Raw genomic sequence first — 22471 nt, forward strand, 5'->3', positions numbered from 1 at the left:
ACTTAGTACATGACAAATGTCTGCTTCCCGCTTATCTTCTACTAAGGCAGCTGAATTCACGGATTATGAATTTGGGTGGGTGGGCTTGGTGTTTATGTTCTTGAGAGTGAGCTTCTCTGAGTTAAGCAAAGGAATGTGTGCGTGCTTTAAAAACAGACGTGTTCTGCATTTAGCCTGAGGTAAGGTAAGTTTAATGTTCTGTTTTTTCTTTTTGGAAAGAGCTAAATGTCTTATTGAGAAGCAAACTTGTTTGTTGTTCCATTTTTATCAGTAACCTTGGACTTATTTGACTATCAATTCTTAAATAGCTGCTTTTTTTCTGCCCCACAGCTGTAGACTGTATTAAAATAGCTGTTCAGAATCTCTTTAAACTGGCTGATACGCTACCTGCTTGTGATGTGTGTGAAGCTGTTAGTATTGTCCTGTGCTTTGTGAAAGACTCCTATCCTATATCATCAGCTTTATTAACAGAGTTTGAAAGTAATGATGGCTACCAACTCCTGCTAAAAGTTTTACTGAGGTAAGTATAGAGGTGTTCTGTGGGTTTCTAAAAGGTGGTAGAACTTCATTTTCAGAGTTCGTGGTGGTGTGTTCTTAAATGTTAGTTACATGTGTAATTCTGTGTGGATGCAAAAACAGTAACAAAGGCTCTGATGTTGGATTTTTCATTGCTATTTTAAAAGGGAGGAAGCAGTTTATAATTTCTGATACAGTTAATTTTTGTTATGGTTTCAAGAGGAGCAGTTTGTCTGTAAGTGGGGTAGGGACTTAATGAACATGGCAAAGGTTCTTCATCAATTATTAGTATTAGAAGAGAACTGAAATGAATTTGAACTGGAACAAATTCCCACTGCTTCTCTTCCTCATCAGTAGTACAAAGTAGAAGCTTTTACTCTTGTTATTTGCATTGACTAATCAAGTTCAGAGTTTGATATGTCAAAGTAGTACATTATACCACTTCCCCAGAAACACTTAGAATCATTGTTCTTGTTTATTACTAGATGAGGAGAGCACTTCCAGATCTTTGTTCCCGTTGATTGTTTCCTTTCTGACTTTGCCTGTTCTTGTACTACTACTCAAACATGCTAAAGAACTTAGGTCCCTGACTAGTGTCATACACAAGAGGCATTTTGTAAGTTGGATCTAGGGGTATGTGGTTTGGATGATGAATCCCAAGATGTCTAAACATATTATTTCTGATGATCTTTTGCAGGGCAATAAATATGACACCTACAATTGGATCAAGTTTTCTTTCTTTTTTTTTTATGATAGCGTTTATTTACCATGGAATGTCTAACTTTCTCTTATAAATAGGTTGTGCTAAGAGATGGGTGTACAATCAATGAATGTACAGATGTTATAGTTATGAGATGTACCAGAGAGCTTGGCTATGCAGTTATTACACCAAAGCAGAAAAGATAGGATACTTACCTGTTTCCTGGACTTGCTTATGAAACTCCAGTGGAGTGGATCTCCAGAAGAGATCCTTCCCCACTGGTAGTCAGCTCTTAAATGGGTCTAGGAGAGGTGGAGCCAGGCCTTCACCTGTGCTCCTGTGGCTGACTCATTGCTTGCCTCAGGTAATCAATCAGAGGTTCAGGTGGTGATTCAGCAGTTTCCATACAGATGGGTATTTCTGATGAAGCTCTAATGATATAAGAGAAAGCATCTAATGTTTATCAGTAAGGTTTCTTTTTTTTTTAAACTGATGTAGACTGCGAAGATTAAAAGAGTATACAGATGTTCAAAGCTGCAATTTCATGTCTACTTTCCTGAACTATGCCAAGTTTCTTCTTGTCTGATGCTTAGAATTTGTTTTTCAACAAAGAAAATCCTGATGATCACACTATTCCCTACTGGAAGCGGACACTTTTTTCCTTTGCCAATCTTTTTTTCTTACTCAGCTTGAAATGTTATTTTCTTCTGAGAGATTTTCCTAACTTCCAGTGTCTATTGCTCTGCCACTAAACCATACCCAGATGCTGCAGTTTTCCTCGAGAATTATCCTTCCTCTATGCAGTATTGAGTAGGATGACATGAAAAACAGTTGTATCAGACTTTTGACAGGCACTCTCTTCAGTCTAAACTATGGCACATCTAGGATCACAGCTCAGCCTATTTCACTACTTAGAGGAGAGACATGCTGTGTTTTATATTTGATTCACAAAGCTCAAGCAATACAGTGTTTTTCTCTTCCTAAAGAGTGAGCTCTTTCTATTAGTTATCACAGGAGATTCCTCCCCTTGCCAGCCATGTGTCTGCCTTTACTTTTTAAATGTAACCTTGGCTTGGATTGTGAAAAAGCCCTGGGAAATGTTCCACCAAGCTGTGAAATTACAAGGTGTTTCAAGGATGGTTAAACAAAGCAGAAAGATGACAAAATCAATGAGGAGAGAGAAATGAGTAGTAGCTCTTGTGTTCAATGCCTAGTGATTTATCCAAAAAATTTTGTATTGCTAAGGCTGTCCTTACATGTGACTGTCCCAACCTTTGTTGCCAGATGTGAGGGGTTGCAGCAAAATGAAGGAGATCCCTATCTGAATGAGATTCTGGACATGCTGACTTGCCTTACAACCTGTGGGAAAACTGAACTGAAAGTTTCTGGCAATATTATACATCCACAATTACCTCAGTTTGATTATGAATGGACACGGTCTTCTGGTACGGTATATATGTGTGGCAATGTAGGTGGGTAGTAAAATGAAACGTTGTTGTATGTCTTTAGATGGAGGAAGGAGTATGAGATAACATTAAGTGCATAGATCAGTGGATGTTACAGAAACCTGAATGTTACCTACACCAAAATGAACTGATTGTCAGCTGTAAAGTCTTATTTCGGGTTGAGGATGTGTGTCTGTGAATCTTGTTTCTGGTCTCGAATGTGATTAAGCACTGTAATTGCAGTGCTTAAATAGCACTGATGTTTTAAAAACAGAACGTACATGAAAAAAGGGGTATCTCCACTTGTTTGTCTTGCAGGAATGACAGTCAAAAACCTCCAGGCTTTTCAGGTTTTGCAGTCAATTTTTCAGAAAAGTAATGATCAGCACCTGTGTGGAACAGTCTTAGGAGCAATTGGTACCATATGGGCCTGGGACACTGTGAACTTCTTTCTTCTGGAATGGACACTGCAGCCTATCAACCAGTTTATTGACATAATCCATTTCAAACCACATCCAGTCCAAGTCCAGTTCTTCAGACTGGTAGAGTCAATTGTTTTAGACCTGTCCTACATTCCCCATGAAATTCTGAAGAAGGTTCAGTATTTGATAAAGGAAAATGTAGTGCCTTTCTGCACTTTGACAGCTCTCCAGTGCCTTCTCAGCATTACCAAGAAGGATCTGCTATTCAGCGACATATTCCGGGACTCTGGGCTATTAGGCCTACTGCTGGCAGTTCTAAGGAAGCAAGCCAAAATCCTAAGGAAATCAGGTATAACTTAACTCATTCATGATGAGTGCAGAGGCAGGCGTACCAATAGGAATGAATGCATCTTTCTGCAATTAATTTATACGTTTTATATACCAAGTAGCTAGATTTGTCTGGAAATCAAGTGGCTCGAGTTTAAAACTGGGATGTTTTTGTCATGCCAAGCCCTACTAAGGTGCCCTCTGAAATCTTAACTGTATATCATTCTGTGCACTTTTCTAAGGAGTTCATGCACTGCTCTTTACCAGTGTACAATAAATTACTCGGGAGGGTATTGTTCATCCCGTGCTTCTATAACTGATCTTGACTTGGAGTTCTCCGAGATTACGACTTGCCAGTATAGAAAGTTTTTCACAGTATTTAGTTCCTCTGAAAACAACACTTAGTTGGGAGGACTGATTATGAAAGGTGGCTTCTTGAATTTTGGCCGTATATTAATCACAATTACTGCCACCCATTGTCATCTGATATAGTTATATCCTATATAGTTATTTCACAGGAAGGTAATAGTCCAGGTGTGGTAACTGTTGAGTTTAGCTGATTTATTGTATACACTCACATATCTGGAAGGTTTTTTTTAAACTGCTTATTTATATGAAATGTGATAAAATTTTGTCCTGTATGAATTGGAAAATTCATTTAAATTTCAGTATGATTGTTATTTAGTCAAGAAGAAACCCAAAGTACTAGATTTAACTTCTAATGGAGCAAGCAAAACTGAATCATTTTATGCATTTATTTTAAGCAATATATTGAATATGAATTGCAACAAATTCTACAGTGTGGGTTCTGTTAACTGCAAGGAAACAGATTTGTGTTCTTGATATCAGAGAACTAATATTTTTGAGAGTTCCTAAATAAGGAATGTCAAGATAAATACCACAGTTCTTGGCAACTTAAAATTATCAGTTGATGTATTTACCAAGCCTTAGATTGCTTGGTGATGTAAACAGTACAGAATGAGTGACTGAATAGTTAGGTAGCTTATGACACTGGATACATGAATAAAGAGGGGCAGATGAGAACACTGTGAAGAGGTCATCGCTTCCCTCTCTTGGTATCCAGAAATTTAATCTGCGCACTTTAAAGTCTTTAGATCTAACAAAAACTTAACTTACACTGCCTGATCCTGGAAGTGTTTGCCTTTGAACATGCATGAACATGGATGGAGTTCTTGTTTTCCACTTGCAGTTTATGTACTTAAGCACTCCCTGTTGCTACAATATTTTACCAATTTACAGCTCCGAAGGCAAAGTGTTTCTTTTATCATGTGTGTACCTGCTAGGTATCACCAAAAAGGGAACTACATCGGCTTTATAAATGGGAAGTAAAAACACAGATATTATCAGTATTTTCTGTAGTTATGCAAGAGATGTGAGATGCAGAGCATAGAGTCAGACCTGTGTTTCCCAGTCTCAGATTACATACTAATCATTACACACTGCCATGTCTGTGTTTTGTTGCTTGCCTTTGAGTTCAAGTAGCCTATAAGTAATATTTAAGATAGAGCTAGAATTTGCTGGAGGATTGTTTTTTTTGTTTTGTTTTGTTTTTTGTTTAAGACACTCTACTACACCTAACTAAATCTTATATAATTTCTGTTGTTAACAATACACTGATAGCTGGAACCTCTCTGCCTGGTGTGGAAGAAGGCACTGATAAGGAACTAAATGCTGTAATGCTGAAGATGGTGGCTGCCCTTACTGTGGGATGTGTGAGAAACTCTGGTAAGAAATGATGCATGACTGCATGAGCTTTGTGATACTATATGATAAGTGGTCATGATGCCTCTTAAGAAGCATGAACAAATTTTCTGGCTTTTGTGCTTCAGTGAGAGGTGTTGCTCTAGGAAGAAACGTGGTAAAGGTACCACATTCTCCACAGTTAATCTTGCTGTAGTAGTTGCTCTGCTTCCTTCCATGTGGGTACCTCTAAGATGTTTAGCTGTGGAAAACAAAACAGTGCATGTGAGTTTTGTGTAATGATTGTTTATCCAGTCCTTTTTCCGTGTTATCTAGTATTTGAAATCCTGATGTGATCAGGCATGGATTGGCTCACACTCATGTATACAGAATCATATAATTGTTTGAGTTGGAAAGAACCCTTAAAGATAATCTTGTCTGCCACATCTGCAATGAACAGGGATGTCTACACATCTACAGCTTGAACAGGTTTCTTGGAGCACTATCCGGCCTGACCTTGGATGCCCTGTCCTTGGAGACATTCACAACTTCTCTGGGCAACCTGTGCCAGTGCCTTATTACCTTTCTCATTTAAAAAAACAAAAAAACAAAAAACAAAACAAAACAAAAAAACCCAACAACAAAAAAGCACACCTTTTTTAATCAAATCTAAAACTCCCCTCTTTTAGTCAGAAATCACATTTTCCCTTTGTCCTATCATGACAGACCCTGCTAGAGTCTGTCCCGTTCATTTTTTAGCTTCCCTTTAGATACAATACAGTTTTGGCACGCTTGGGAGAGGTTTTGTGGAGAGTCTTATGGAAAAGTGTAAGACAGGAGTGAAAAGGATCTTCTGAATACCGGAATCCACTCAGTACATTCAACTTGCATGGTGAGAGTGTATTTTTACAAACAAGTCTCCTTCATAAACTGGAGGAATGTTTGATCTGAAAACTAATTAGACATTATTTCATGCATTATTGTATTGGGAAATGACTACTAATGATTAGAGACGGTTGTCATCCTGTCATTTTATTCCTACTTGTGCTTTTCGGTTTGTGTCCTTCAGTTTAACTTGCTCTTCTTGACTCTCTTCAGTATTTGTAGAAATGTGGCACCATACACTGAAAATATGCATTTGAGAACTACAAGTAAAGGATAGTTTAAGTAACAAATGATACCTTACTTGTCCCCAGTTGTTTTAAAGGACTATGGAATGGTGCCATATATCAAGATATTTTTGGATGATGAGTGCTACAGGGGTGCTACTCTTAGCATATTGGAGCAGCTATCAGTCATCAACTATGAGGAATATATGAGCATTGTTATTGGAGCACTCTGTTCTTCTACTCAAGGGGAACTACATCTGAAACTAGATCTGCTGAAGGTAATTCACATGGCTTCCAAGTTGCTTATTGTTTTCTTGGAAACTGCTTGGCTTGTGGCAAATTGCTTTTAATCTTATCCCTAGCGCTGTCTTTTTCCAAGATGGTAAGAGCAGAAGTGGAAAAAGCTATGAACTAGTTTTTGATTCTGCTAGATCGTTCCTCTTTTTTTTTTTTTTTTTTATCAAGGTGTGTGTGCACAGTAAGCACTTTCACTCAGTATTAGAGTGAAGTATTTTGAAGGCTTAATTAGTAATGCAGGGCAGAGAAACAGAGGTGGCAAATATTAGGGCTGTTGTAGGTGCAGCTATGTAATGTGAGAGAGAAAAGACAATCTAATGTGAATGAAATGGAGATGTGGAGAGAGGATGTGAGAGGAGGTAGAAGAATAAGATGGGGAGATAGTGTAGGCAAGCATGAGGCTAACAGGTTGATTCTCATACACTTCCAAGGTTGATTCTCATACACTTCCAAGGTTGATTCTCATACACTTCCAAGGTTGATTCTCATACACTTCCAAGGTTGATTCTCATACACTTCCAAGGTTGTAGCTTTGCTGTCCTTATTTTGGTAATCTCTTGGATACACCAGTGTCAGGGAAAAAACAGAGGTAAATTGGTGAAAAAGAGAAGGTGTGGAGGGTGAAATTAGAACTATTCATGGTCTCTTTTGTGTGTATAGTCTTTGATCCATTAGCAACTGAAACAGGAGAAAGAATCCACATGCTTTAATTTGGTTTAGTTCATGGACAGCAAACTGAAAAGCAGTGGTATGTTAGCATGAAATTAAATCAATGTTTACCTTCTTTATTAAGTGTAAATGGAATTCACTTTTCAGTGCAATATAGCAGCTGCTTTTGTAATAAAAATACCATGTTACCCTAAACTTTGTTTCATTTTTGTTTTATAGCTTTGATATGAAAAAGTAAACTTAATATTTATGCAGAAGTTGAGTACAGTGTCCAAACTAATATGAAAATAAATGCAGCTTCAGTGTCTAATTCTGACAAATGATAACTGTATTAAAACATAATGTAAGCAAATGAATTTATTATCTGTGTCTATTGGGACTGTGATTGCATTATACACAAATTCAGATTGATTTGCTAATATATATTTAGCTGTTAAAGCCTGAGCCCAGATGTAATTAGGAGTGCCGTATTCCAGTGTGGCATGTAGACAATTATGAGGAATAACAAATAATGGAATGTGAAATAAATTCTGTTAACGTTAACTGAGTTAGGGGGTTTCCAGCAGACATCAGTTTTATAGATTCAAGACAGAGGAATACTAACTCATAGGCGATTAAATTCTAACTGAGTTAGAGCTAGAGGAAATGTGGTTACTGTTGACCTTCTCTGAAATGTGTTAAAGCCATCCTGATAACTTCAACTGTGAGTTATTAAATTTACTCTCTGTTCAGAATTCTCTGCCTGGTTTGATACATTATCATACAAAACTGAATGGCAGTAATGATGTTTTCCTTCCCCCTCTAGTTCTAGGAACCTTTTCTTGCAGTCATAGATCCCATTGGAGGGAGATATATTTGTTAGAACTGCTCCTCTTCAGCAGGTTGTGAAGTGAATCTCTTTCATTGAATTTCTGAAGGAAAACTTGATATTTAAAATGATCTCATGCTATGTGAAAAGATGCAGCCTGGCATTTGGAACATCTCTGGTTCCTAAAAGGGCATCATCTTTGCAAAACAAATAGTGGAACATCTGAAAAACCTGAGATAAAATACATTAAATTACAGTAGACTGTTTTCCAACAACCTCTTGGGTTTTTTTCCCACTGACTTTACTTCCACTGCTTTAGCTCTTAATGACTTTACTAGATTTGTTTTGCAACGGCAAACCTGTGGCATTAAAAATTTACAAGTGGAATACATTGGTTTTTATGCTTATGTACTATTGTCAAGTAACACTTAACATATAACCTGATTTAAGCTCTGAAAATAGAGAAAACCTGTGGACTTAATTGTCTTTGGATCTGACTTCAGGGCTTCTTTTTTTTTTTTTCTTTCCAGTTTTTTTTCAATCTCAAGATTTCTGGAGAGCGTTTGAAAAGATTGGTCAGAGAATAGGTAAAGGTCTGAAACAATACCTCCAGTCAAATTAGCTAGGATATACAACTTGATTTCTTTTCTTTATTCCTGTGAGCACTATTCCCTACCTCACAGGATCACTATGTAGATTTTCTCTTGAGATTGTTCTGATCTTGGATACTTGACTTTAGAGGTACATGGAGAAAGGTAAAAAGAGAAATGCTACACAGTGGTGTAACCAATAATTTTGTTGTTGATAGTGAAGTTTCATTGAAAGAATTTCACAAAAAACCTCATGATTTAAAAATATTCTACATATTTGCCCTTTATTTTAAGTTGTTCTTTTGTTTCCTTTCTTCCCAATGTTTATAGTCACTCTTAAGAATACTGAACAGTCCCAAAAGTCATTCTGCATTCAGAACTTGCAGTGGATTCAATGGACTCCTGTCTCTTCTCTCAGACATGGAAGGTGCCTTGCAGGATCCTCCATATGGGCTGTGGGCAGCAGTTGGACAGAATTGCATATTGGAGCTTGTTTTCTATACACTTCAGGGGATAACAGCAGCTCTGCACTTGGACCCTGTAAACAGCAACTTCTTTCAGAGGAACGGCCTCTTTGAAAAGATGGCAGAGGATCTTGGGTCACTTGGCTGCTTCTGGACACACACAGAATGGCACATCCCTCTAAGCCTTGAGAAGACAAGGACATTTACAGAATTTTTGGATGCAGCTTTCTGTTCTTCAGAACCTTTCCCAGCATGGCTGAAGAACTGCATATGGATTCTGAGTTTTCTTGATCATATGATCAAAGGAACCCTCCATCTGGAGAATTACTTCAAGGAAATAAATTCAGAGATGGGTGAGGCATCAAGAGAGGATCAGGAGGGAACTCAAGCTCATGGGGAGCATCCTGTTTTTTCCGAAAGACCAGTCAGTGAATTACGTGCCTCTGCTTATGGGTTATGGGGAAACTTCGAAGAGAAGTAAGTTCTGATTTAGTACAGGCAATATAATAAAACTAGTAACTGCATTTTATATGGTAGTTAACAGGCAAGGTGTGGCAAAAGTTCCCTAGAACAAACAATTCAGTCATACAGTCCCAAATCCCAGGACATCAGAAATCATATATTTTTGAAAGGTTAAGTAATGGTAAGCGTTACTGTTTAGTGGAGCAGTGGGATGCAAAAGGCTGAGAGTTATGCAGTTAGTGCTGAAGATTCTGGCGCATGCAGTGTGTGAGCAGGACTGGATTCTGAGGAGAGGGTTGTTGAGACTTGAAGCTAGCATTTAATGTGTTTGAACATTCCCTAATTGATTTTGGCTTTTTTAATAATATGGAAAGATGTTTCCAGTCATCTGATAAAACAGAAGCTTTTAAATTGTTTTAAATTCTCCCCTATTCATGTGTGCCCTCATGTGCCTGTGCCAATTCATCTACTTGTACAGCACAGAGAAAAATGAAAAAGGAATCGTCATGAGCATTACTGATATAATGGAGTATGGCAGTAAGGAAAGGCTATATTAGAAATCAGCATACTTTCAGCTATAAATCATTTCTGAATTATTTGTGCTTCATAATTTTTTTTGAGACCTTAAACCCTTGTCTGTGTCTGCAGTCCTTTTCTCAAAAATGTTTCTGATTGCAACTCCAGTTTAAAAAAGTTAAGTTCAATGTTTGTAATGGGCGATTCCTTCAATCTTTGTTTTAAACTAATCCTCACTCATCACTATATACAAACAAGGCCAAATGTGTTCTGGGAAATTGTCAATTTTCATGACATAGAGAGTGTATACTTCTCCAGTAGTAATTTTTGTTTTGAAAATAAAACCAAGAAATCACATTCTCAGAGCTCCTGCAAGCCTGTAGTTCCCCTAAAGCAGCTTCCTCCCAGCTGTACTCCACACTCACTTCCTCCTGAAACCTTCAGCAGGGAGCTATGCAAATTGAAAGGAGGAACTTGTGTGCAGTCAGTGTTGGTGGCCTGCAAAGCCCTGTCCTGTGACATGGATTTAACATGCCTTGAAGAGGGGGATAAGGTTATGATGTGGTAGTTCTAGGAGCCTGTGTCTCTGACATGGGAAAATTAGCATTTATACTGGATAATATTCATATCCCTTTATTTACACTGTTCTGTGCAACGAGCTGCTGGGTAATGGGAATTCACCCTTTCCTTCCTATCTGAAAAATGGCTCTCTATGTTCCTGCTCTTGTGTTAATGTTTGAACCATCTTCAGTTTTTCCTTTTGATCATGGTGATTTGAGACTGCTTGATGCAAGCTATGTTAGTAAGACTGACCATACTTTGGGAGGGAAGGGGCTTCTCATGCCCACCCCAGCAGAATGGTTGCTGCAGCTGCTGTTGGGTGGATTAACTGTGCTAATGGAACTTTGTAGCTTTTCATTTTATCCCCAGGCCATCTTGTCTTTTAAGTAATGACTAGTGCTGATCCATGCACTAGTCCATTGGGATCCATGCAGCAGTAGTGATCTATTACGGTTGTAGCTAAAACTACCTGACCTTGAGGCACCACAAACTCACAAGCACAAACTGCATTGGCTACATGTCTTTAATATGGGAGTACACCAGTAGTGTAGGGATAAAGGGAGTAGTTGCTTGGATTAGTCAGCTGATTGGATATTCCTGAGACTGGGATATTTGTAGGAGCGAGGAGTTGGTAAATGGAGACAGCTTTTCTGCTGATACCAGCCAGCAAATGAAGGCATCTCAGAAAACTGCAGAGGACAGAGATAAGACTGTGATACAATGATCTGATATTTTTGAGGGAGTGAGTGCTGACAGGATGAGATTGGTACTGGTCCGGCTTTGGATTTTCCTCATTTGTTCTGAGTTCAAAATAGTGCTAAGCCTACCAGGCAGCGTTCAAAGTGAGAAAACCATGACAAAGACTTAAATATTTAATGATTTTATTTATTTTTCAAAGGATGATCTTACTTCTTTGTCGTCTGATGTTTATGATTTTGTAGGTCACGTTTTACATTTGCTATGTGGCATATCAGAGAAAAAATTCATATTTGAAAGGAATGATGGGATTCTGAGGTAACAGCATTTCTTCAATGATCAAGTCTTCAGAAAAATTGTTGGTTGTTAGAACTGTACACACTGCCTGGCATTTTACTTTAGTGTTAAAGCTGGATAAATTGTAGGCTTTGGGAAGTTTTATTACAGCAGGCTTAAGCTGAAAATGAATTTCCTAGAGGGGGAAGAAAATACAGCAAATGAGCTACTGCTTTTGAAGTACTATTTCTTAAGGGTGCAGTAGGAGTTGTTTGTCACAGTGTGGCAGTGTGTTACATGTTACTTGCTGTTCTAAGACATTTAGAATAACAGGTGTTAATAATATTTTATCTTCCTTTATATCCCTTGTCCAAAATTTTAATGCCTGTTCTTAAACTCAGTGTGCCTCTAAAGCACACTGTGACACTTTTTTTTTTTTTCTGCCTAATTTTGTCTGTTAGGTGCTGTCTTTGCTTTCCTGACAAAATCTATTTGGAGCAGGTGTTTCTGACAGAGTGCATCACAACTCCAATTCAGAGGTGCACCCAGAAATAATTCTCTGATCCTGCTGAACCTGTGGTGCCTGGAGTAGTTACTGTTAAGAATGCTGAGCCTTGTTACTGCCAGGCAATTTTAAGCTGTACTCTGCTGGAATATTGGACAAAATCTTTGATGCTGTTAATGATAATGTTAAGTCTTACATGTTTTTTCCTGCAGGTGGGAAATGAGGGACTGTGTCATTGTAAATCCAGGTGCTGTCTGTGTTATGGTGAGGCTGCTGCCCAAGTTGTACAGAGAGGGACACTCTCAGGTGAGTATGAGCCATATAGGTTGTCTGCTACACTTCTCTAGCTCCATTTTTGAGATTTAATTAATATTTCCACATTAGAAAAGAGTAGAATTTATTGCGGAGTTTTGGCAGTAACAGTGTAAAATTCCACTCTCAGACCAGATAAGAACAATTAAAATTTCATGGATATTGGTTTGACGAAGCACTCACACCTACCTGATGCAGTGTGTTGATCTGGGTTCCAGGATACTGCAAAGGCAAGAGTAAGATCTTAGTCCCATTTTCACTATAAAATGTGGAGTTGTACCCAAGGAACAATGTGGGGAGAGAATAGTTTCACTTTCTGAAGTGAGATCATTTATTTCCTGAGGGTATGACTAAGAAAAAGTGAAGGAAAGAAGAAAAACCTCTTCATTTCTATGCTCAAGTAGAGAAATGGGAATGGGGCCAGTGAATGTTACTTTTAATTTTGTTTCTGGTATGATGGTGAAGCGGTTTTAAACAGCTTGTCTCTGGCCTCTAAGTTCCATTACAAAATAAGCATGGTGGTTCTGATGGTTGGTTGAGCTGGCCACTAACTGACAAAAATTACTACTGTTCCTTTAAATAAATTATAATTAGTTAAATATTTAAAGCTCTGCTTAGTTGTCTAAACTGCATGTGTGAATATTTCTGCCACTGGCCTCACTTAATGGAGTGTCTGTGATCAGGAACCGCATCGTGATTCCTCACAGTGATAAAAGAACACAGACACTTGTAGGTGCACTATACACATCATTCTATGTACCCAGGTACAGAAGCTACTTAAATACAGACAGCCATCTTTGTCTCCATTTCAAGCTCTCTCATTCTGCACCTTCCACCTTTCTTTTCATTCTGAGAAAGTCTGCTGAAGCCATGTGCAAGCATGACATTTTTAGTGTGGAGATGAATGGGTTCTGGAGCACCTTAGTAAAAAGCTCATTTATTATGGTTGTAGCTAAAACTGCCTGACCCTGAGATGCCACAAACTACACAGGCTATATCTCTTTAATATTTGAGTACACCAGCAATGCAATCACCAGTAATTATTCAATATCTTCATCTTTTATATTCCTTTTAATCCCAGGGACTTTGCTTTACTGTATTTTTTGTATACTACATTTCCCATCTGCAACACAGTAGCCAAAATTTCTTTCAAAACAATCAACAATTTTACCCGTGCCTCGGTGTCTTGTTTATGTGGCTTTTGTTTGCAATCCTGAGTAAGCTGGGCTTTGATATGTTTTATAAAATCGGATGAGTGGTAGCAAAGAATGAACTGAACTAGCCCACTGATAATTGTTGAAATGTTGCTAATATATCCAGCAGCCAGAATAATCTGACCCTTTTAATCTATCAGTCCATAAACTTACAGCGTAACTTAGACTCCCTTTGCTTTGTCAGGCTTCCCATACAGGGAATCAGAACAAGTAACTTGCCTACACTATATTCTTCTGTCTTTTCTTAAGTATTTGAATAGTTAATGTATACGCAGAGAAATTGAAATAAAACCAGATTGTTCATACAGAGCTATGCTAAGTGGGTTTGCAACTAACTGCTGGCACATCTCAACTCTGTGTAACAGAACCAAGGCATCAGCTTTGAAACTTTGATAATTGCAATAATTAATTTCTGGAAAACAAGTAGGATGGTTAATTGGATGAGAGAGTGCTATTAAGGATGTGTATCAGAGTTGGCTCTGTGCTGAGCTGTGAGAGCTTGTGAGACCCTCAGTAGATGGCAGTGTTCTTAAAAATATGAAAGTCTGGAGCAAAAATTCAAGCAATTTCAATCTTGCATTTAAATGTGTTCATTTTTTCTTCATTTCTTGTTCTTTTTTTCTTAGCTAATAAGAAATTCTTACTGATAGTTCTTGTTTAGTATTGCTATTGTGAATAAAATTGCCTCAGGTAGAATGGGATTACTGTTATGCTCAGTGGACTCAATAGAATTTAACGCATCTTGACATTTTGTTCATCAAATGAACCACAAAAAAGGATGGAGGAAGCTTTAACCATACTTTTTGGTGACTAATTCTGTTCAAGGATGCTGAGTGAATGAATGGAACCTTGTCTTATTTGGGCGACTGGATGATGCTACCAGGCAGTGACACAAAATACTGAACTTAAATACCTTTACTTTTAATGTATGCCACTACACAAAAACTTGTGAAATGAAGTCCTTCTTGGAAAATGCAAGTCAGGCAACATCTGATGCAACAAATGGAACTAAGTGACTTAATGAAGGAGGAGAAACTGGGTAGAAAGTGAAGGAGTTTTCCCTGGAGTTTTCCTCTGTAACAAATACGGTGCTATTTCTTTTTTTTTCTTTTAGTTTGATAGTTATGAGAGATGAAGTAATTTCTTTGTGGATAGAGCTTTCTTAATGAAGATTTTCTTTTAAAAAAAATCCAAGGAGGCTTCTTGCACTGAGTTCAACGCTGAGTCAAATAACATGTATTTTTAAGGAGCAATAGTGAAGAACAGATAGTGTAGCTCATGTCTTACAGCTTGTTTTTAGTGCTATGATAGATCTTCTAAGGAGTCACCCTGAAAAATAATCAGAATAGGGCCAGGTCAAGTGTAAATCTTTTGCTTTCAGCAGAATGGCAATGAGAAAGCCCTGAGAGATGTTAATGGAACGCTATAAAAGTAACATGCTTTGATTCTGAAATAATATCTATTTCCTGCCAAAGTTGCTACTGATGGGTGACCTTTATCAGACCCAAGCAATAATGGGCTAAAGTAACATAGGGTATGTTGGCATAAAAGAAATAATAAAACAGACTGTGTTGCAGATCAAGTGTTACTTCTGACTGTCTGAAAGAAAATTAGAAGTCACGGTCAGATATTGCTGCAATTTCTAGATATGATAACATCATATAAATATTATATGGATATGAAACATTGCTGAGGAGCCTTTAAATTCCTAAGAACAGTCTTTGAGTTGGTAGATGTTCAGAGGTTTTTGGTCTTATTTTTGCATGGGATTCATGTGCCAGTAATAAAGGAATTCTTAATATTACAAAAAGTTTTTGTTGGTTAACTTCAAATGGTCAAAACCAGGTAGTTTATTTTTTTTTCTAGAAGGTGGCAGACATGGTATTCAAAGAAGGAAAGCTCTGTGGCTTCTTTTACGAGTTCTACTAAGATGAAAGATGAAATTGTGACAGAGAGAACTTCTGTGGTACAGTTAAGATGGACCTAGTTGTATCCATCCTGCTGGAAAAGTAGAATCAGTTCATGTATGCAGTAGTATGTAGTTCATAGTGCTGCTTTTTTCTGTTGATTTGCGAGGAGGACATGAGCACCAGTTATGTTGAAAGCTTGTAAAGTGAAATTATACAGACTGTGAGCAAAGTAAACTTTAAGACCAGTGAGTGAGAATAACCAGCAAATTTTTGTAACAGGATGGGAATGTGCTTGTGGCTAGGAGTGATTTTTTTATTATACATAATTTAAAGACTAAAACAACTGATTTTTCAGAAGTAGAACCAAACTACATTCAATGGTTTTTAAACTCATGAATGTTCACTTCTTTTGAAAGCATAATATAAAGCATAATATAAACTCTGACGTTTTTGAAAACAGTTCTTTTGATGCCTTGATTTCTTTGCCAGGAAATTGCAATCTATGTTAGAAAATTAATTCTAATTTTCTATGAAGGGCTGATAGCTTTTCAAGTGAGATGTGCTCTGAGATTGAAAAAATTTCTTAAACATAAGAAAATGGAAAATCCTTATGAAATTAATCCTCATTACTGAAGGTTCAAAGTTCTTAATCATTTTCCACATCACATAATCATTATCAAATAGAGTAACAGTGATTAAAAAATACCTACCAATTTTGAAACTATAGGTTCTTAGGAGCAAGAATCTGGAATCTACTTAAACAGTCTGGGCAAATTGCTACTTGACATTTTGACCTTTTAACTCTAATCTGAAGTACAGCTGTGAGCCCAACTGCATTCTAATTGCACCTTCAGTATCTTGATTCATGGTGCAGGTAATATGTGTTAGGAAAATCAATTCATATGTATAGAAACAGACAGCCTTATTTTCTGTCCATTATTAATATTTCCACTAAAATCTCATTTTACTGGAATTAACATCCTTGAAAATAGTACATTTTATTCAAAACAAGGCAATGCCAGTATTGACAAAGCTGCTAAGCTGATAAAAATGATCAATATTTTTCTATGTCATTATGTTTTATTGGCTTTATTTTGGAGTAATCCAGTATTTTCACTTAGCCGAGACCTGTACCTTTCTTAATTTGTGCTCTCCTGGCTTTCTGTACCCAGAGTTTTTCCTTCATCTGAAGGAAAATGTGGTGTGAAATAACAACTAAATGTTCCAAGAAGATTGTGAAGTTTCGATACTCACAGTAGAAATAAGTTCCTCTTTTTTGAAGAACAATGATGTAAGTTTGTTCTGGTGGGAGATTTCTGTATTTATTTGGAAACACGCTGGAACTTGTTTCACCAGCAATGAATGTTTTGAGATAGGAGAGAAGATTTTTCTGAAAAAATCTCAGGTATAAAAACCAGTTGTGTTTATGAAAATGTAAGTAGAAGTTTTATTGCCTGGGTGTTGCAATTAAGGCTTTTGGTTGCTGGGTATTCTTAAAAAGAACTTTCCTGTAAACTTTTTTATCTGTCCTGTATTTGTTTTTAGCTCTCCAAATTGGTCCTGTATACAAAAGACCTGAATCACACTTCACACTTAAACTATTTTGTTCAAAATCCAGTGAAATTTCTTTTCATTTGAGTTATAAAATCAAATCCAAATGTCATAGTCTCAGTGCCTGCCACCACCAGTTGTCTTTGTTTTTTTTTTTTTTTGTTTATGTATCTTTCCTAGAAGAGTGTATCAAAGCCAAAGAACTCTTGAGGATGAAGAACAATGGAAAAATTTGTTTAAATATAGTGCACAGTTAGTTTTGAGAGAAATCTAGTTCGGTCAATAGGGTAGATTTCATTCTTAAGTGGCAGAAAAATGTTCTAAAGATAATTTATGAGAATTCAGATGCTTCTTTAAGATCATAAAGAAGCAGTGAAGAAGTAAAACATCAGTTCAGCAAAAGCACTAAGTGCTTAAGGGCTTTGCTTTATTCTGTTTTGTTTAAACAACAGTTCTTTCAGAACACAGCAGATCACGTCAGTGTGACTCCCCATGTTAAATACATTCTGAGTAACTGTATTGGCGTTGAAACTTATGTCTAATAACCTGCCATAGGTGTTTCCCTCTTTTGCATGAGAGGTGATTGCTGTCATTCTTCTGCTACTACAGTGGTGTGACAGGAAAGCTTAACTGCAGATAGCTGAGCAGTTACTCAGATGTGGATGTATCCAGACTGTTCAGGCAGTTTTATAGAACAGCCATATAGTTGCACGTGAGACTCTGGCTTTAAGGGTTCTTTTGAGGGGCCAGATTTCTATGCCCAGAGACTCAGCAATTGCAAAATGAAGTTCACTTGTCATGTACAGTTTTTAGTTCCTGGTCACTGACCTCAGATCTGTCTTCCAGATTTCTCAGGAAATCCAATGTGCTGTGGCTGATCATATACAGTCCCTGGTGAAGTCAGAGAAGAGCCGTCAGGTGATGTGTGGATCTGGCTTGCTGAGCACTATCATAACTTCCTGCCAGGATGCTTTCCGCAATGAGAGTCATCCACTGCATCTGCCCCTCACAAGAGTTTTTGAAAAGCTTGCCTCACAGTCTATTGAGCCAGATGTGTTAAGGTATCGCACTGTTTTTAACTGAATGAATTTGCTGTAGTGGTGCATATTTTTCTAAAGTCTGTGATAGCTGGAAACTCCATATTACACCTGATTCAGCAAGACAGGATATATGACTAAATGAATTACTGAAACTGGTAAAAGTCGTCAGTCTCCTGTACCATCTCTGCAAGGGTTGTAAAGCCATTCATGAATGATAACTAAGTAATTGTAAAACAACTAGAATTACTTAGGATTATTCTGCCCTGGTATGAAGAAGCTATTTCCTGAGGAGTTGATGTGATTCACTTGATACAGGTCAACGTTGATGACAGATGCAGAAATAAAAAGTGAAATTTTGTTTCTATGTTGAGGATGTGCTTTTTCCTTAAATTCCCAGAGGCTTGCCATGAAATACCTGGTAGAGATCACAGTGCAGGTGTGTAGTGCATTTGTCTTAATAAAAAATGGAACCGAAGTTCATTATTTAAGGATAGATTTTTTTGGAGGGAGAGAGGGCAGAGGGGGAGGAAAGCAAATTAGTAGTAATAAAAAAGTATTGCTTAAAAAATTGAAACCTTGAATTTTTTTCCAACAGGAAAACTTTGAAATGGAAAGTATAAGCCCAAGGGTATTTGTGATGATAAAGTGGAAAGCATTCCTTCTGCTTTATTTAACTTTAAAATTTTGTTTCCAGTCAGAAAATATCTCTTGGCTTGAGTTTTAATTGCAAGGTTGCTATTACTCCCAAAATTGTGTTGATTGTATTTTCTTTTTTTTTTTTGTATTGTTTTTCAGACAGTTTCTTTGTTTGGGAAGTTCTTTGTCAGTACCTTCCCCACCCAACACAAAGCGTACTGAGGTCCTTTCATGTCAGGAGAGTGATTCATCTAAAGCAAGTTTGAATGAAGGTAAGCACTCAATGAACAGCCTATTACTGATACTGTAGCTGGATTATAGATGCCTGTATAATGATAGAAAGTTGCTATTGGAATGAGCAATAGTTGGAAATAGTTAAACGTGAATAAGAGCTGCTTTTTGTAATCCCTAGGATCTCTTAGCAGTCTTACTCCTCATATGGTCTGGTTGCTATCCCAGCCTTTTAACTATTCTCATGCTTTTCATATGAAAAGCTACTGTGGTTGTATTTTGCTCTTACCATACTTAAGATTCCTAATATAGCATGTTGCAGATTCGAGACTTAAATTCTTTGCAGTTCTTTTTTTTTTTTAATCTTCTCCCATATGTTGATTGTAAACATTTGTTATGGTGCTATTACTTTTCTAAGGGTGAGGGAAAATGGAACAAAAAAACTTGGGAACCTTTTACTGGAGATGGAGTTCAGAGCTGCCTGAAGACATGGAGAGATACCTTGGCTTGCTTCTGCAAACTCATCCATCTTGCCAATCTGCCGTTTTGGGATTCTTTCAGTCCTATACTTTTGTCTGCTGTTGCGAATTTCTGCAGAGTGCTGAGGCTGTATTAATTAAACAGTTAATGCCTCATGTAGTGCTAGATCTTAAGAGTGTTGAACTGAATACGGTCAAAGCATTGCAGTTATTGGTCTGACTTTGCACTTTGTTGATCTTGTATCTGCAGAGGAGGTGGTAGCAGACAGTAAAACTGCTCTTCAGACAGCTGTGCCTCTCAGCAACTCATCTTGGGCATCAAAGAGATCTGCATTGGCGCTCCAGACTGCAATGAGTCTCATCTCCATGACATCACCACGGAACTTACAGCTACACAGCAGCACTGCTCTGGCTCCATCGTTTGTGGAGTTTGATATGTCCATGGAAGGATATGGGTATTGCTGCTGTTGTTTTCCTCATTAGCTGCTTTGCACTCTTCCCGAGATCTTATTCTAGTCAGATCTCTCATCTTAGTTATTCCTTTATGCCCTTTAGCTGCCTTCCTTGCAGCGAATTTGCCATTGTATTTGGCCTAGAGAAAGCATGTCAACTTATTGCTGACAGCATGGACTCTGCCTTGCTATCTTGACTCTGCAGTAGTAAGACACTGCCCTTTAGGGATGACTTTCCATTTCTCTGACAAATGAGTATTTGCTTGCTTTTGTAGGTGCTTATATCTCCCTACTTTAGCCACTGTATTGGGCCCAAGTGCTGAGCAATCTGTTTCAGGTGGAATTGGCATGTGTAAGTATTTTCTACTTCACCTACAGATTACTGAGAACACTGATTTTTCTGGCATTTTAAAGGTAGCAAATAAACTGTGTGCTTTAATACACTTCCATCTGTGTCCCAGTACATCTCTGAGCAGCTATAGAACTCGGCTTAGCAGTGTTACGTGTTGACATTAACTTCAGCAGCGTAAATTTAAATGTAGCTACTATGTAAATAAGTAAGAAATACCAGATTTTAAAGTTCCAAGGAGAGAGTAGAAATTGTCAGTTAATGAGATTTTCCTACACCTGAAAATCCTCTATTCCGTTTAGTGGGAAGTGGTTATTTCTACCTTTTGCTTCCTGATTGTTATGGAGTCTGTTTAAAGTTGTTTATGACTCGGTGCTGCCCAAATGCTGAAGTCTGTGACACAGGGATTAGTAATAATTTCTCAGCAGTCAGTTTTAGTTCAACTATACACACTTGTGCATTTGCATATGCAGTCTCTGATATTGAAGATAGGCAGTAAAATCTAGTAAAACAGATGGGAAATTAAATTTCAAATTCTAATGTTGTGTTACAAATCAAACAGTAAAAAGTCTGCTAGTGTCTGCATAGAGAGAAAGCACCTTTCTAACTACCTTTTGTTTCCTATCTACAGGCAGCAGAATGTTCCCTCCCTCAAGTGGTCTGACTCTCTCTTGTTGGTTTCTGGTTAGCAAATTTGGCATGGTGCACAACAGTCACCCACTCCGTTTCCTCACTATTGTGAGGCACATGTCAAGAACAGAGCAAGAATTTGTTTGCTTTTCAGTAAGCTTCTCCCCTCAGGACTGTTCCTTGGTCATTTCCACAGAAGAAGTAGAATTCCAGCCACTTGGTGAGGCTTTTCTCAGTCAAGCTGTAGTGTTGTCCTGTGGTGTGTTAATGACTCTGTCTCTTCAGTTTTCTTCTTGATCATATTTAAGTTTGCTTTAAGCATTGAGAATTATCTTGTGGACTGCACTAAGTGATGAAACTAACGGATACTCTAGGGAAACTTTTGAACATGAGCTGTGCAAAGCTGTGGTGATTGAATGTGAAGAACCAGTTGGTTCCTGTCCTAGTTTGACAGCTTATAGGTTTGGAGAGTAGGACTGAGTCTAGCTTCCTAATTAAACACCTTATTTTTTTCCTCACTTTGCATGTTTTTATCATGCCAGCCTATTCATCATCTTTCCTTGTTAGCATTTGTCCCTTTGTCCTCACCGAGTACAGTAAGTACTTCAAATGTGGATTTCATTGAACTTTCCAGAGAAGGATGGAAATGGAACGTAGGTGGGAATTTCATGGTAGTTGTGAATACTTTGATTCCTCTAGGTGAAGTAAAAAATCCCAGCTTGCCTCTTTTCATAAGAACTACAAATTAATTTACACAGTTTTATCTATTGAATGTACTAGCAATTTCGTTCTGTCATCTAAGTCATTGGGTAGCCTAAGGGGTTCTCATTCTAGCTAATATTTTGAATTTGTTCTAGTTCTCTTTAGATTTACAGCGTTCAAGAAGACTCCTGGAGGAGTCTTGGAAGTTGTGTAAGTCTCAGGTCCCTTTAGGATAAATTTTAGACATTCAGTGGAATAGCATCAGCACATTCTATATTCACAGACTTGTTATTTCTGTCACATTTGATAGTTGTGTTCCAGAGGAACAGGGGGAGGTGAGAGAGACTTCCTGTTGACTGTCCACTGTTTTTGTCATTAGATATCATGGAACCTGAGGGAGAGGTCCAAAATATCTCCCCATTTCCAGAGGAAGTCCAGTTCGGCTGTGGCAAGCTGCTGGTCACTGGCCAGTGGCATCATCTCACAGTGACAGTTGCTAAGGAAGCAAAGAAGAACTGCGTTGTGTCAGCATTTATAAATGGTCAGATGCTTGGCTCTGCAAAGGTGAGAACTGCACAGAACTTATGCCTTACAGCTTAACATTTGCCTTTCATAGCATTTCATTTTTGTATCATTTTGCACATATCATGTCTATTCAGTGCAACCATATTTGCTTACATAAGATATACATATATACACTGCACCTGAATGGAAAGAGAGATCCTTATAAAGTAGGAAATATCTGTGCTGCTGTTCAGAAGTTTATCAGCTTACACTGATGCTTTGAATTAGGTTATGAGTGTATTTTCTTGTTTCCCCTCCCCCTAGTAAGCAGATAATTTGGCAATATATAAATATTTATATAAATATATAAATATTTATAAATATCTGAGGTGCGGCG

The 22471-nt window shown here is 37.7% G+C and overlaps 1 protein-coding gene across 1 annotated transcript in view; it reads left to right on the forward strand.

Annotated features, from left to right (window-relative positions):
* WDFY4 (WDFY family member 4) overlaps positions 1-22471 on the forward strand; it is a 125887-nt gene that overhangs the window by 14394 nt on the left and 89022 nt on the right. The window contains 13 exon segments of the mRNA XM_031554435.1: positions 331-520; positions 2501-2661; positions 2980-3432; positions 5052-5156; positions 6308-6498; positions 8915-9525; positions 12277-12370; positions 17898-18112; positions 18887-18999; positions 19688-19892; positions 20165-20241; positions 20870-21088; positions 21950-22134. Coding sequence (XP_031410295.1) covers positions 331-520; positions 2501-2661; positions 2980-3432; positions 5052-5156; positions 6308-6498; positions 8915-9525; positions 12277-12370; positions 17898-18112; positions 18887-18999; positions 19688-19892; positions 20165-20241; positions 20870-21088; positions 21950-22134 — 2819 coding nt within the window.

Source organism: Meleagris gallopavo, chromosome 8 (genome assembly GCF_000146605.3).
Source record: "Meleagris gallopavo isolate NT-WF06-2002-E0010 breed Aviagen turkey brand Nicholas breeding stock chromosome 8, Turkey_5.1, whole genome shotgun sequence".
NCBI lineage: Eukaryota > Metazoa > Chordata > Aves > Galliformes > Phasianidae > Meleagris > Meleagris gallopavo.